The sequence below is a fragment of the Actinia tenebrosa genome, unplaced genomic scaffold (assembly GCF_029948245.1).
Source record: "Actinia tenebrosa isolate PJP-AT-01 unplaced genomic scaffold, QUT_ActTen_1.0 PGA_scaffold10__47_contigs__length_13832649, whole genome shotgun sequence".
Taxonomy (NCBI): Eukaryota; Metazoa; Cnidaria; class Anthozoa; order Actiniaria; family Actiniidae; genus Actinia; species Actinia tenebrosa.
The window spans coordinates 2698479-2713718 of NW_028292570.1; the positions used below are offsets into that span (position 1 = coordinate 2698479).

General features: G+C 32.5%; 1 protein-coding gene across 1 annotated transcript; it reads left to right on the plus strand.

The window, feature by feature from the left end:
• Nucleotides 1-1456: 1456 nt before the first annotated feature.
• Nucleotides 1457-7255, plus strand: LOC116308830 (SUMO-conjugating enzyme UBC9-B). The gene is made up of 7 exons (XM_031719335.2): nt 1457-1555; nt 1785-1848; nt 3284-3303; nt 3971-4043; nt 4242-4351; nt 5845-5924; nt 6407-7255. The coding sequence occupies exons 1-7, from the start codon at nt 1457-1459 to the stop codon at nt 6507-6509; spliced, it is 549 nt and encodes a 182-aa protein (XP_031575195.1). The 3' UTR covers nt 6510-7255.
• Nucleotides 7256-15240: the final 7985 nt, after the last annotated feature.

The window sequence follows — 15240 nt, forward strand, 5'->3', positions numbered from 1 at the left end:
GAGGACGAATGGTCCAAGAAAATTGATGTTTATCATTAATAAAAGAACATTTCACGCTCATCAAACTCAAAATACAGTAATTTAATATTATTGAAGGGCAATAAAACAAGTTTTCCAATGGCAATGCTTGGCAAAGCAGTGTAGGTAAACTTACGTTTATTCGGCCCACGTGTCGTGAGTTCAAATGCCTCGTTTGAAAAATGGTATCAAAATTTTTAGGATGCTTTTTGATGTGTTTAAGTTCATTCACGTATTGTTCTTTTGTCGAAGTATGAAGCTTATATATCCATGTCCGTCCTTATATTTGAAGATTTTCCACTTGTCATCGAACACTAGGAGATGCGATCGAAGTCCTTCTGAATCAAGTCGTAGAATTCCTTATTTTGGCGTCAAGTCGACAAAAAGCTTCAAAAAAACTACCAAGATCAAGGGCTCTGACGAATTATGAGTTGTTTTCTAAAGTTTTGAGTGTCATTGCTGCGTTTTTGTCCGTTTTCAGAGCAATTTTCCAAGAGGCAGATTTTTACCGCCTCTCGTCCGCCATATTGGATTGCTCATGAAAATAGTCTCTAATGCGCATGCGTCCGGTTTTTCCGCTCTGTCGTTTATAGTACAATTGACATCAGGCTACGAGCATTTCAGTATAAAATTTTGAATAATGATCTCTACCTTAATAAAGACCTCTATAAATTTAAATTTAAATAAATATAAATTTAGTAGATTCGCTAAACTTGTCTATTGAAACAATAGAGCATTTCTTCGTGGGATGCTCTCATGCAAAGGATTTCTTATTTAACGTGAAAAATTATGAAAAGTAAATATAAAACTACCACAACTAAATAAAACGAAATGTAATATTAGGAAGGAAGGAAAATACAGTGGAAGAATTTCTTTTCTTGTTATATAAGTATGTATTGTATAGTAACAGAACTAGAGGCTCTACTCTTAATGTCATAGTATTCAGTGGCGGATCCAGGGGAGGGGTGCAAAAGGGTGCGCACCCCTTCCTGGTTCAACTCTGTGCCCCTACTTCGAAGATAACCCATGCAAAATAATGTTTTTTTCCTTTGATTCTAAGGGGTGCACCCCTCCCTGGGTTAACCTTGTGCGCTGCACCCCTCCCTTAACAAAATCCTGAATCTGTCCCTGGTATTTAAAATGAAGTTAATGGAATATTTTTAAAAATGGAACATAGCATTGCCAGAAAAAATGGTAAATTACAGTCCCATGTAACAAAATATAAACAAATCCAGGAACTTTGAATCAATTCAAAGAATAAAAGCTCTTAGTCTTACTGTTAGTATTAGTATTATATGTCGTATTAGTCAAATGACAAAAGACAAATGGATGGAGGGGATACAAAAAAAAAAGGACATTTCTCAATAAATGAATCAACGAATTTCAAAATCATTTTGGGCTCCCTGTGGTTCAACATATCCATTGATCGCTGGCTCATATGAAGTTATTCAAAATGGCGGACGCACATAGAGTTCGAGTTGATCCAATTGAAAGAATACAAGAAGAATATCAAGCTTGGAAAAGATATCATCCCAAAGTAAGCTATTGGATTGGCATTATAAATGATTCATCTTTTAATCTGGACTATCATAACAGCGACTCATTCACAATTTTATTGCGATTTAGTTGATTTTGGCGCCATTTTCAAAACGTGGTTGTCAAAAATGCAGTCAATTAAGGAAATATTTGGCGTTGGAGCGTCAAGATATAAACTAGTATATGAAATAATTCAAACACATTATTATTTTTCTAAATTATCATATCAGGATTTTATTGCAAATCCTTCAAAGAAAGAAGATGGATCTACTGATTGGCTCACGTGGAAGTGTGGTAAGCAAAAGTGTATTTTTACTCATTACTTCAAAAGACAACAAGATTGACAGACTTCAATACCATTATTGTTGAAGTGCGACCCTCAATGTTTCACGTCTGTGTGCAACCAGAGGATAAGATGAATAAGTATATGTAATAGCAGGGCTGTCAACCCCCGAGATATTCAAATCTGGAGAACTGATAGGGAAGGGACATGACGTCACACCGCGTCAAAAAGCGCGCAAAAAGGCGTCTTTCGCTTTGTAACATTTGATGTGATTGGTTTATTTCTGACCAATCAGATTATCGCTTATATTACAATGGCCTACTTGCAAGAACAGTGTTTATGAGGAACGTTTTGATTTTTTTAGCGATGTAAAATAACACAAACAACATGAAATAATTGGAATTTTATGGTTGTGAAAGTCTAGTCTCACAAGACAAGAAATGGCCAGCTTCGGGGATTATCCGGGAGATTTGATACTCTAATCTGGAGACCGGGAGACACGGTCCAAAATCTGGAGACTCCCGGTTTATCTGGGAGAGTTGACAGCCCTGAATAGGATTCCATGCTGTCCAATTAAGAAATAATTGGATGAGGAAAATTCTGAGGACTGACAAAATTGGATGAGGCCGTAGGCCGAGTCCAATTTGGTAGTCAGAGGAATTTTTCTAGTCTAATTATTTCTTGATTGGGGAGCATGAAATCCCATTACCTATTAATTATATAGCTGCCTAATTAATCCCATATCAACAAGACCTGTCCAATTAAGAAAATAATTGGACAGTTACCTATATGGGATGAATGAGAAGCTGTATAATTAAGTCTTTGATTCAACTGAAAATAGTGTGAAGGTAGTGTCTCTCTTCTATTTCAGCTATTCAATTGACAGTGGTTGAAATGCTAATTGACAAGCGAGATATCAAACTTTGTGCTTTGCACTTTAACAATAATGGTACTAATCATGCTCTAGACATATGATTAAATATATATTGCATGTACTGCATTCTATCCATCAATTTCACAATGCTAATCATCATTTTCCTGATTGGACCAAGACAGTGAGAGTCATAGATTTGCATCTACAAAATAGGAAAATAGGAATGAATTCAAACATTCGATTATGTTTGGAAATCAAATGTCATAGAATTCACAATTTTTAAGCATTCCATTTTGTTTGAATGCAATCAAATTCAATCATTTTGAGTGAATTCCATTTGATTGGTCACACTGGGCATATGGCAAGGAATAGCCAAACTTTGATGTAAAGCAGGCATGTCGGAAATTAATTTTTCCGAATTTAATTCCAAGGGTCTTTCGCCCGGAATAACCTAGTTCCCAAGCACTATAACTTACCTATATTTGCTACGCGGTCCACATATTCTCATCTAGGCATGCCTTACCCATTTTCAAATGATTTTTAATGTTTTCTCTTTTTCCTTCTTTGTATAGGAATACCAGGCCCAGAAAAGGTAAAAATTATCAATACTTAAAGTTATAGAAAGCTAAAATATAATTATTTTTTTTAAGATCAGATATCAGGGTAGTTTAAAAGGAGTAGGAGAAGATCATGAACTGCCTTAAGGCCAAATTAGAAGGTACGATTTTCGTCTACAACCATCGCATGCAACCTGCTCACGTCATACTTACGGCATGAGTTGTGTCATGTAATTCTGTCCTACAACTCACTCAAGTCTGTGGTAGGGGTGTGGATCTGACCTAAGTCATGTCATAAGTATGACGTGAGCAGGTTGCATGCATTGGTTGTAGGCAAAAATTTTACCGTCTAATTCGGCCTTTAGAGTCCTGGACCAAGTGAACGTTTTCCAAATAAGCCTTTTCACAGTTTAAGGATCGATTCCACTGCGCATGCGATTTTATCCCGAATTTCTCACCTTCTTTTGTCTAAACCTTCTTTTGTTCTTAATTAAACAAAAGAAGGTGAGAAATTCGGGATAACATTGCATGCGCAGTGGAATCGATTCTTAAACTATGAAAAGGCTTATTACTAAGCTATCAATGTTAGTTTAATCTCCGATCTCCAACTCTTAATGAAAATCCTGAGATATTTTAGGCCTTAGACATTAAAATTACGTAGCCATATTATAGTTTACAGTATTAATTTTCTTCTATTTACAGTCACCATGGGAAGGAGGTCTTTATCCAATGCAGATGGAATTCCCAACGGATTATCCATACTCTCCTCCAAAATGTAAGACCAATAAAGCATTTAGTCATTGACTGGCAATATGCTTCCATCATGTTTTGTGTGCATCCATGATCTTGCTAAGCACAAAGGAAGAATGAGAATCGGACAAGGCGTAGCCAAGGTCACCTCCTTAACTAACGTCAATGTCAACGTCAACCTCGTACAATATCATTTTGATCTGTTTCTTTTTGTCATGACCAGGTATCTTCACACCAGCTCTTCTACATCCTAATGTATTTCCCTCTGGTACCGTAAGCTTGTCACTGATCGATAAGAATAAAGGCTGGAAACCTCAAGTCACAATGAAACAAGTAAGTATCCATCTCATTCATCCTTCCATTCCCCATTCCGAAATTCTAAGGAAGACTGGTGCCGAATCCACGCCGCTTGGAATTCTGGGGCGGAATTTAGGGACGCAAGATGGCAGCTTGAGAGAAAGTATGGGGAAATACAACTGTTGCATTCTGAATTGTACAAATAACTGGAGAAATTATTCTCCTGGGTTGAAGTTCCATGCACTTCCGGGAGATCCTAAGGTTCTTAGGGAATACAAACAGCTGATAAGAAACGATAATCTCAGAGTATCCTCGACGAGCACAAAGATATGTGGTAAACACTTTCCAGGAGGAGAGAGATGTAGTCGTACTCAGTTGCCATCGATATTCACCTGGTCTAAGACCGTACATAAACAACTTGAAATTGTCAAAAATGAAGTATCAAAGAAAAGTAAAACACCAGGGAGTTCCACTTCAACAGTTATAGAATCGACAGTGACTTCCATAAACATGGACGATCAACATATCTTCAAAGAAAGAAAGTGTTTACCACATATCTTTGTGCTCGTCGAGGATACTCTGAGATTATCGTTTCTCATCAGCCATTTGTATTCCCTAAGTCCCTAAATTCGGCACCAGTCTTCCTTTGAATTTCGGAATGGGGAATTCATCCCATGAATCCTCCCATACCATTTATCCATTTATCCATCTACCCTTTTCATCCATACATCCCTTTCATCCATCCTTCCACCCACCCACCCATCCATCCTATTCATCTTTCCAACCATCCCTTTTTATCCATCCCTTTTTATCCATCCCATTCATTGATCCATTCTATTCATCCATCCACCAATCCATCAATCTACCCATCTATTGAACCACCAATGTATCTATTTGTTTATCCATCTGCTATCTATATATAATCTACCTATCTATCTATCCATCCATCTATCTACCTATATATACACTCAATTGAAGAATCGTTACGTTGGGTTCAGAAACATAGAACATAGAAGCTGAGACCGAAATGGCACATGGGAAATGACATAAATATATTATTATTTATTTATTTGCGCCATCCATGCAGTCGGTTTAGAATGCCAAATGCGTATTAAAAACAGTGGATAATGCCACGGGTCGCCAGTCACACATGCATCTAATTAACGTACTTCCCATGTGCCATTTCGATCTCAGCTTCTATATTCTATGTTTCTGAACCCGACAACAATTCTTCAATTGAGTGTATATACATGTATATATACACAGCGATATGCAGAAATTATGATACTATTGCATATACATAAAAGTATATCAAAATTTTATTTGAAATTATTGGATACCATCTCTGATATGTTATTCAAAAAGCCCTAGTGATATGCAGAAATTCTGATCCTTTCATACATACTTACAAGCATATCACAAGTATATCAGAAATTATTGGATATCATCACTGATATTTTTTCTGGTTGCCTATCACTGCATATATGTATATATTTGTTTCTTTCTTTCTTTATCTGGTTATTTTTAAGGTGCTGTTAGGAATTCAATTACTGCTCAAAGATCCAAACTTCCACGAACCAGCTCAGGCTGAAGCATTTGTTATACATAGGTGAGGATTTGTATACTATACATAATGAGAAAATGCACAGGGTTATAAATTGAAATAATTTTGGAATTACTAGGGAATAGCTCACAAATTATATGAAGTTGGTCAGAACTCTTTGTAGAACAATCCATTAAAGATTCATGAGGATAACACAACTGAAATCATGATGGTGAGGATTTTTGTAAATCAGATGTTGAATCGTTTTCATTTGCATAAACTTTAACTTGGATTTTCTTGGCCAGATTCACTTTTATCTTGAAAATTTTAGTGAAACACAAAGGAACTAACCTAGACATTTGTTAAGCAATCTGTACAGTATTTGTGTCTGTGTTGTATCCAATATACAAACTCTCGGCTACGCCTTGAGCTTCTATATCGGATACAACATGGCCACTCATACTGTATATATTACATAGAATTTAATATGTGTATATGATTTGCGGGGTATTGTACCATAATCTTAAGGGTTTATATTTTTTTGACAGTCAAAGTAGTTTGGATTATGAAAACAAAGTCAAAGAACTTGCAAAACAGATGGACCCAGCTAGAAGTAACATCCTACAGAACCTGATACCAAGTGCTTCTTGAACAAGATCTTATCCGTCACACAACAATTATAAAATAATGTAACACAATCTTTAAAAAACATGACATAAGTGACAAAACATTACCACACGAATGTAACACAATCTCATCAACTTGATGTCAACATGACATGAGTGACAGTCACATGATACTACCACAACAGGTGTAACACAATCTTTAAAAAACATGACATAAGTGACAAAACACTACTGCATGAATGTAACACAATCTCATCAACTTGATGTCAACATGACATGAGTGACAGTCACATGATACTACCACAACAGGTGTAACACAATCTTTATGAAACATGATATAAGTGAATTTAAAAATAGATTCTTTTCGAGTTCCAAATTACGGCTGTGTTCCTTTATTACAGACTCATTTACACAGGGTTAGTCTCAAATCGGTGTCTAAATATTCACAAATACCAACAGCAAAGTAAAGAATAGACAACTCTAACAATACAAATACTTTGAAATTCGACGGACCTTGACTGGAACGTGAATATTCTTCACAAAATCGAGGCTAACCCTGTGTAAATGAGTCTGTAATCAAGAAACACAGCGGTAATTTGGAACTCGAAAAGGGTCTATACACTAGTGCATGAATGTAACACAATCTTATCAACTTGATGTCAACATGACATGAGTGACAGTTGCAGAATTAGATGTATATTGCAACTGTTGTCCATATAGGTGAAATTGATTTAAATCTATATTATGTTTATTATAAAATTGTTATGTGAATAGAGTTGCTTGTGATTTTTTTCCTGTGCTTTGAAAGCTTTTATGGATTTTTTGTGCCTATTTTCCTATAGCATATTTTCCATTAGTGCCTAGAGAATTTAAAAGAAGCTGTGATTCTGAAAATATGCATATTTTTTGCAAGGATTAGGTTTTCTGTGGTTTATCTAAGTTGTGCTACAAATCGTTGCACAAAAGCCCAGAGCACCCACGACAGGGGCAGATTGGGGGGGGGAGGGGGGTGCAGGGGGTGCACATCCCTCCCTGGTTCAACTTTGTGCCCCAACTTTGAGGATAACCAATACCGTTTTTTCCCTTTGATCCTAAGGGGTGCGGCCTTCCCTGGGTTAACTTTGTGCACAGCACCCCTACGACCCATAGAAAAATCTCGGTTATTATCATGTAGAAGGACAATTTGTGAGAGTAGCTTTGTCCTTTCAACTGGTATGATAGCATAGGTTAATACTATCTAAAAGGACAATTCATTAGCAAGAGTAAAATTTGAAATACTCGTGGCCTAATGAAGTTCACATCCAGTGAAAGGACCTTTTCTACATTACAAAAAGTCCTTTCAATGGATGTGAAATAGTCATGGTCTAGTGGAGTTCACATCCAGTGAAAGGACCTTTTCGATTATTAAGAAGGTCCTTTCAATGGATGCGAAATAGTCATGGTCTAATGGAGAAGTTTCCAATCCAGCAAAAGGACCTTTTCTATATTCCAAAAGGTCCGTTCAATGGATGGGAAATAGTCATGGTCTAAGACACATCCAGTGAAAGGACCTTTTCGATTTTGAAAAAGGTCCTTTCAATGGCGTGAAATAGTCATGGTCTAATGGAGTTCACATCCAGTGAAAGGACCTTTTTGATTGTATTTGTACTATATGTGAATAAATTTTATTTATCTTATAATGAAACAAACTTGTTTTACCAAACTCTGGATGAAAAAAGAAAGAAAGAAAATTAAGAGAAAATGAGAGAATAAATAAAATAAGTGAATAAAAGAACGAATGAATGGACGGACGGATGGACAAAAGGATGGATGGATGAATAGGGTGGATGGATAAATGGTATGGATGGATTAATGGGATGAATGGAAGGATGAATGAGATGGATAATGGGTGGGTAGATAAAACATCTACCAGTTACAAGTTGACCTCTGAGCATATCCTCAACTACTGCAGTTTGTGTCGAAACCTTTACTTGTTGAATATGAAATATTATCCCATGATTCTCAGTGATCACAGTTTTCTAGGTTTTTGTTGACTAACTTTATTGAAATAAGTGTATTTGAAGCAAATTCAAAATGACCACCATGTTTGAATGTGTCTATCGTCTAAAGGATGGATGAATGGAGTTTGCATTCCAGTGCATTTTGAGGGTGTTTTAACGAACGAAATAGCCGCCATCTCGTCCACTCAAACAGTCCCACATTGCACTGAAATCCTAACTCGACCCGGTTTTTTCTCAACCTGGGAATGGATAATACTCCCTCTCAACAGACTTCTTTCTTGGGTGTTCGTTTTGCCCTTTTAAGGCCACGTGTCATTCTTTTGAGAATGGGATTCGTTTCATTTGCATCCAGACAAAGAAATAATACCCAAGGGAATGACTTGCGGTCTTGCATGGGCAAGACATTTACGCCCAGGCTAAAACTATTTATTCAAAACAAAAAAGATTTCATTCATGCTTGTGAGCAACACGTTTATCATCAGTGTGAAAAGTTTGAGGTGGGAATGCAAACGTGCGCGAAAAAAATGACAGAAAGTTCTGAATCCCTATTGGTTGGTTATGATATCGAGATGGCAATTCAAATGCGTTCCAATTGGCAAATTTTCCTCGATGACATTCAACAGGATTTTTATAGCGCCGCTTGAGAGTCAACCTTCACTTGCAGCGCGAATTTCGAATGGGTAAGTTTATGAAATTTTCATTCTTTAAACTAAGTAATTTTACGACGTTAAAACGATATGAAAATACCTAAAGGCTTCTAGTGTTTCATTTTGAAATTTAACAAAACGTAAACTTTAATTTCCTGCATGAGTCAAAGATAAAGGGTTTGAAGTAGAACGAATTTGCTTAAAGAAACGTGTTCGGCTCGAGAGCTTAAACTTCAGTAGAGCCAGTAAATTAGAACGTTTAAAAATATATGTATGCATATTTGTTCAAAGCTTCTTTATAAGAAAAGTAACTGATATTGGAAATACCACATTTAAATGAAAATATTAAGCGCAGTTGATTAAAAATTGCTTTCACATCAAGTAAACTAAAAAAATCCTAAAACGTCTGCTAATAAAGATATTAGTCTAGCGAAAACTGTTACTGCATCAACCCTGAGATTTTGCGTTCGTTCAACCTTCTCCAGCAATATTTTTCTGAATTTAAAAAGAACTTTTTTTGATAATTTCGTAATACTTCAGTTTCAAATTCACTGTCGTACATGGCTAGTCTCTATTGCGTTATTTTGAATATTCACTTTGTCCCAGTCAAGTTCCGTGGAATTTCAGTGTTTTTTTATTGTAAAGTTGTGCATTCTTCACTTTCCTGTTGAAGTTTGTGAATATTCTGACGTTCAAAAGAGGCTAACCCTGAATAAATGAGTCTGTGATCAATCTAAACAGCGATACTTAACTAATTCAAAAAATATCTATTCCAAAGATTTTATTTTGAATCATTACTATCATTATTGTTAATTCTTTTGCAATAAGCCAGTTCGTAGTTTAAGAATCGTTTTCGGTGCGCATGCGATTTTATCCCGAATTTCTCACCTTCTTTTGTTTAATTAAGAACAAAAGAAGGTTTAAACAAAAGAAGGTGAGAAATTCGGGATAAAATCGTATGCGCACTGGAAACGATTCTTAAACTACGAGCTGGCTTATTAACTAAGGGCTATTATAATGCATAGAATACTCAATATTTTTCTTTTATTCTTTTCAGGCCTTCGCTTTTCTTTTCTGAAACGAAATGGATAGAGGCACATAGAAATAAACAAGGTAGAGCGACTTGAAATACGCTTTTCGCACTGACGCAAAGATACTAGATATTTTTTTCAAAAGTCAAAAATATTTTAACGTTGAGGAAAATAATATTTATTCTTACCTTGTATTAATATATAATCAAAGTTTGCTCGCTGCATTAATATTTATCATACATATATTTGGCCATTCAAGGGGTAATAGAATATTGTGCGATGCATTCATGGAAATTTATACTTACTATATATATTATACAATCATATTCAGCCATCCGATGGGTAATCAATAATTGCGCACTGTATTCGTTACATATATACTTATTATATATTACAGATTTATATTCAGCCATCCGATGGGTAATAAATAATTGCGCAATGTATTCATGTAAATTTATACTTATTATATATTACAGATTTATATTCCGCCATCCGATAAGTAATAAATAATTGCGCAATGTATTCGTTACATTTATACTTATTATATATTACAGATTTATATTCAGTCATCCAATGAGTAATAAATAATTGCACTCTGTATTCGTTATTTATACTTATTATATATTACAGATTTATATTCCGCCATCCGATGGGTAATAAATAATTGCGCACTGTGTTTGTTACATATATACTTATTATATATTACAGATTTAAATTCCGGCATCCGATGGGTAATAAATAATTGCGCACTGTGTTCGTTACATATATACTTATCGTATATTACAGATTTATATTCAGCCATCTAATGGGTAATAAATAATTGCGCACTATGTTCGTTACATATATACTTATCATATATTACAGAATTATATTTCGCCATCCGATGGTTAACAGACAATTGCACACTGTATTCGTTACATATATACTATTACAAATTACAGATTTATATTCAGCCATCCGATGGGTAATAAATAATTGCGCAATGTGTTCATGTAAATTTATACTTATTATATATTACAGATTAATATACCATGAATAATGAATAATTGCGAACTGTTTTTCGTGTAGATTTAGATGCTCAGCTCAACGTCATAGTATCTCTAATTTATTCAAAATGCCCCTTTTTGCTCAACGCTATTGCACTTTGGCAATTGGATTTTTTCGACTGGATTTTTTCAACTGGATTTTTGGTTTCTGAAGAAATATTTCCGCAGACTTTTCTTTTCTTTTTTTTTTTGTAATAATACGATTCTCAAGGTAAGCTCGTATTAGCAAACACTGTGTTAAGTTTTAGTTATTTAAATTTTTGATTTATTTGCTTTCTCAATATTAGAATAAGGTAAAGATAACAAATAATACAGTTAAAAAAACACTGTAACACTTTTATGTTAACACTTTTAATATGATTTTTATTTCAGAAGCGTATGCGTAAATGAAAAAACAAAGCAAAGTAAGTAATAGATTTTTGAATATTCAAACACCGTTTCATTTTCCATGCATACTAATAGACCTCTTTTTCAAATTCCAGACGACTGTTTGATGAGCGAATCCCGCGACATACATTGATATCAATAGTTTATTAGTTTAGTAATTCAATTAATTATTTTATTTGTGTTGTTTTGCTTTTATCCTTATATCTCAGTTCTAGCTGAATGAGAAGAGTTGGATCTTCAACTGGAAAGTGGAAACGTCTCTTAGCAATCGCACGGTAACCGATTTATAACTCTAAATAATGCAGTGGGATTCCAACCCAGATATACTAGACCAGACCAGGATATACCTTGATATATAGAACTGGGATTCTAACCCAGATATACCAGACCAGACCAGGATATACTATGATATATAGAACTGGGATTCCAACCCAGATATACCAGACCAGACCAGGATATACCTTGATATATAGGACTGGGATTCTAACCCAGATATACCAGACCAGACCAGGATATACTATGATATATAGAACTGGGATTCTAACCCAGATATACCAGACCAGACCAGGATATACCTTGATATATAGAACTGGGATTCCAACCCAGATTTACCAGACCAGACCAAGATATATTATGATATATAGAACTGGGATTCTAACCCAGATATACCAGACCAGACCAGGATATACTATGATATATAGAACTGGGATTCTAACCCAGATATACCAGACCAGACCAGGAAATACTATGATATATAGAACTGGGATTCCAACCCAGATATACTTGGGATCAGTCAAAACCATTTTAAAATCAGATTGGTTTCAAACTCAAGAATTTCAGTTGATTGAAAATACAACTTACTATCCATAACAACTGGGAATCTAACCCAGATAAATTCTATCGTTATTACTGTTCATAGTTTACTAACATTTCTATAGATTTATCGTTTGCACAGGACTCAACTCGTGGAAAGTACAGAACACAACAAGATTTTCATGGCAATTCGATACCGATTCAAATATTCGAATATAAAACGGAAAAAAATTGAGAGATTGGAACGTATAGAACTGCAAACGAGAAATAGTTCGAGGGTTGCGTTTATTCAGTTTAGTAAATCACAAAAGACAGATAGAAAGATAGGTAGATATAGAGAAATGGATGGAGGGATTGATAGGATGAGAGGAGAGGAGAGGAGAGGAGAAGAGAGCAGAGGAGAGGAGAGCAGAGGAGATTGATGGATGTGTGGATGAATATGTGTGAATGGATATGTGTTTGGATGGATAAGTGTGTGGATGGATGGATATGTGTGTGGCATGGATGTGTGGACGGATGGGATGAGATGTTATTAAACCAGGGGGGAATAATTATAATTTACAGTTCTATAATGAAAAGTAAATAATAAAATACAAAACTAAATATAAATCCTAAAACTTAAATAAAACCTAAAACTTAAACTATATGAACCATAAACTAATATACAAAACCTACTATATTACAAATAATGTTATACACAAAATCTACTTATAATATTATTATTATGTAGTTACCATTAAATTATTAATTATCATATAGTTATTATTATGTTATTAATTATCATATAGTTATTATTATATTATCGATTATCATATAGTTATTATTATATTATCGATTATCATATAGTTATTATTATGTTATCGATTATCATATAGTTATTATTATGTTATCGATTATCATATAGTTATTATTATGTTATCGATTATCATATAGTTATTATTATGTTATCGATTATCATATAGTTATTATTATATTATTAATTATCATATAGTTAATATTATATTATTAATTATCATATAGTTATTATTATATTATTAATTATCATATAGTTATTATTATGTTATCAATAATCATATAGTTATTATTATATTATTAATTATCATATAGTTATTATATTATCAATTATCATATAGTTAATATTATATTATCAATAATCATATAGTTATTATTATGTTATCAATAATCATATAGTTATTATTATATTATTAATTATCATATAGTTATTATATTATTTTCTCTCTGTTAAGATCTGCACTTGTATGTCTACGAGGCTCAAGGACTATAAAAAGAACTTATAATGATATAAACAACATAGACTTAGACATTCAGGTTGCTGAAAGCGCCATTTTATAAATTTAGATTTTTAGCTTATTAACGTAGATTTTTAGATAAAGATACATAGTTATATATTTAATATATATTTCAATTTTCCTTATTAGTCAGTTTTTCATCTTATAATTCCTTCTTCTTTGTAAGTATTATATATTAACATATTCATATTTAAATAATGGACAAATTCTATTCGTTTTTTACAATCTTGAAAAAATGTATAAATATTTAAAAATTATTAATTATTGATTAGAGATTATTGTTATTATTAATTATTGATTAAATCATTATGTATTTTGTTATTATATTATCAATTATCATATAGTTAATATTATATTATTAATTATCATATAGTTATTATTATGTTATCAATTATCGTATAGTTATTATTATGTTATCAATTATCGTATAGTTATTATTATATTATTAATTATCATATAGTTATTATATTATCAATTATCATATAGTTAATATTATATTATCAATTATCATATAGTTATTATTATGTTATCAATTATCGTATAGTTATTATTATATTATTAATTATCATATAGTTATTATTATATTATCAATTATCGTATAGTTATTTTTATATTATCAATTATCATATAGTTATTATTATATTATCAATTATCATATAGTTATTATTATATTATTAACTATCATATAGTTATTATTATATTATTAATTATCGTATAGTTATTATTATATTATTAATTATCATATAGTTATTATTATATTATCAATTATCATATAGTTATTATTATATTATTAATTATCATATAGTTATTATTATATTATCAATTATCGTATAGTTATTTTTATATTATTAATTATCATATAGTTATTATTATATTATTAATTATCATATAGTTATTATTATGTTATTAATTATCATATAGTTATTATTATGTTATTAATTATCATATAGTTATTATTATGTTATTAATTATCATATAGTTATTATTATATTATTAATTATCGTATAGTTATTATTATGTTATCAATTGTCGTATAGTTATTATTATGTTATCAATTATCGTATAATTATTATTATATTATTAATTATCGTATAGTTATTATTATGTTATCAATTGTCGTATAGTTATTATTATGTTATCAATTATCGTATAGTTATTATTATGTTATCAATTATCGTATAGTTACTATTATATTATTAATTATCATATAATTACTATTATATTATTTATAGTACGGTCAACAAAATTACTCGACTCTGATTGGTCGAGAGGAGTACAATTATAGCGTTAATTGTACTCCGTAGGAGTACCGAATTAAGTCGCTATGGCAACACGGCCAAAACAATGTCAAAACAATTATTTTCTATCATTTTGTACTTAAGAAAACATATAAATAAAATTTTAAAGCCGTAAGAACTAATCTTTTTTATGCATTTCAGTTGCGCGATGGACTGAATAGACAAAGATGAACGGCGTCGCTTCGCATTTTTTACTGAAGTTTTGTTGAGTGAACTATAAACAA

Coding starts and splice junctions, on each gene's coding strand:
- LOC116308830 (XM_031719335.2), top strand. CDS start 1,457: ATGAAGTTATTCAAAATGGCGGACGCACATAGAGTTCGAGTTGATCCA. Junction 1,556..1,784: donor GGAAAAGATATCATCCCAAA/GTAAGCTATTGG, acceptor TTATCATATCAG/GATTTTATTGCAAATCCTTC. Junction 4,352..5,844: donor CTCAAGTCACAATGAAACAA/GTAAGTATCCAT, acceptor GTTATTTTTAAG/GTGCTGTTAGGAATTCAATT.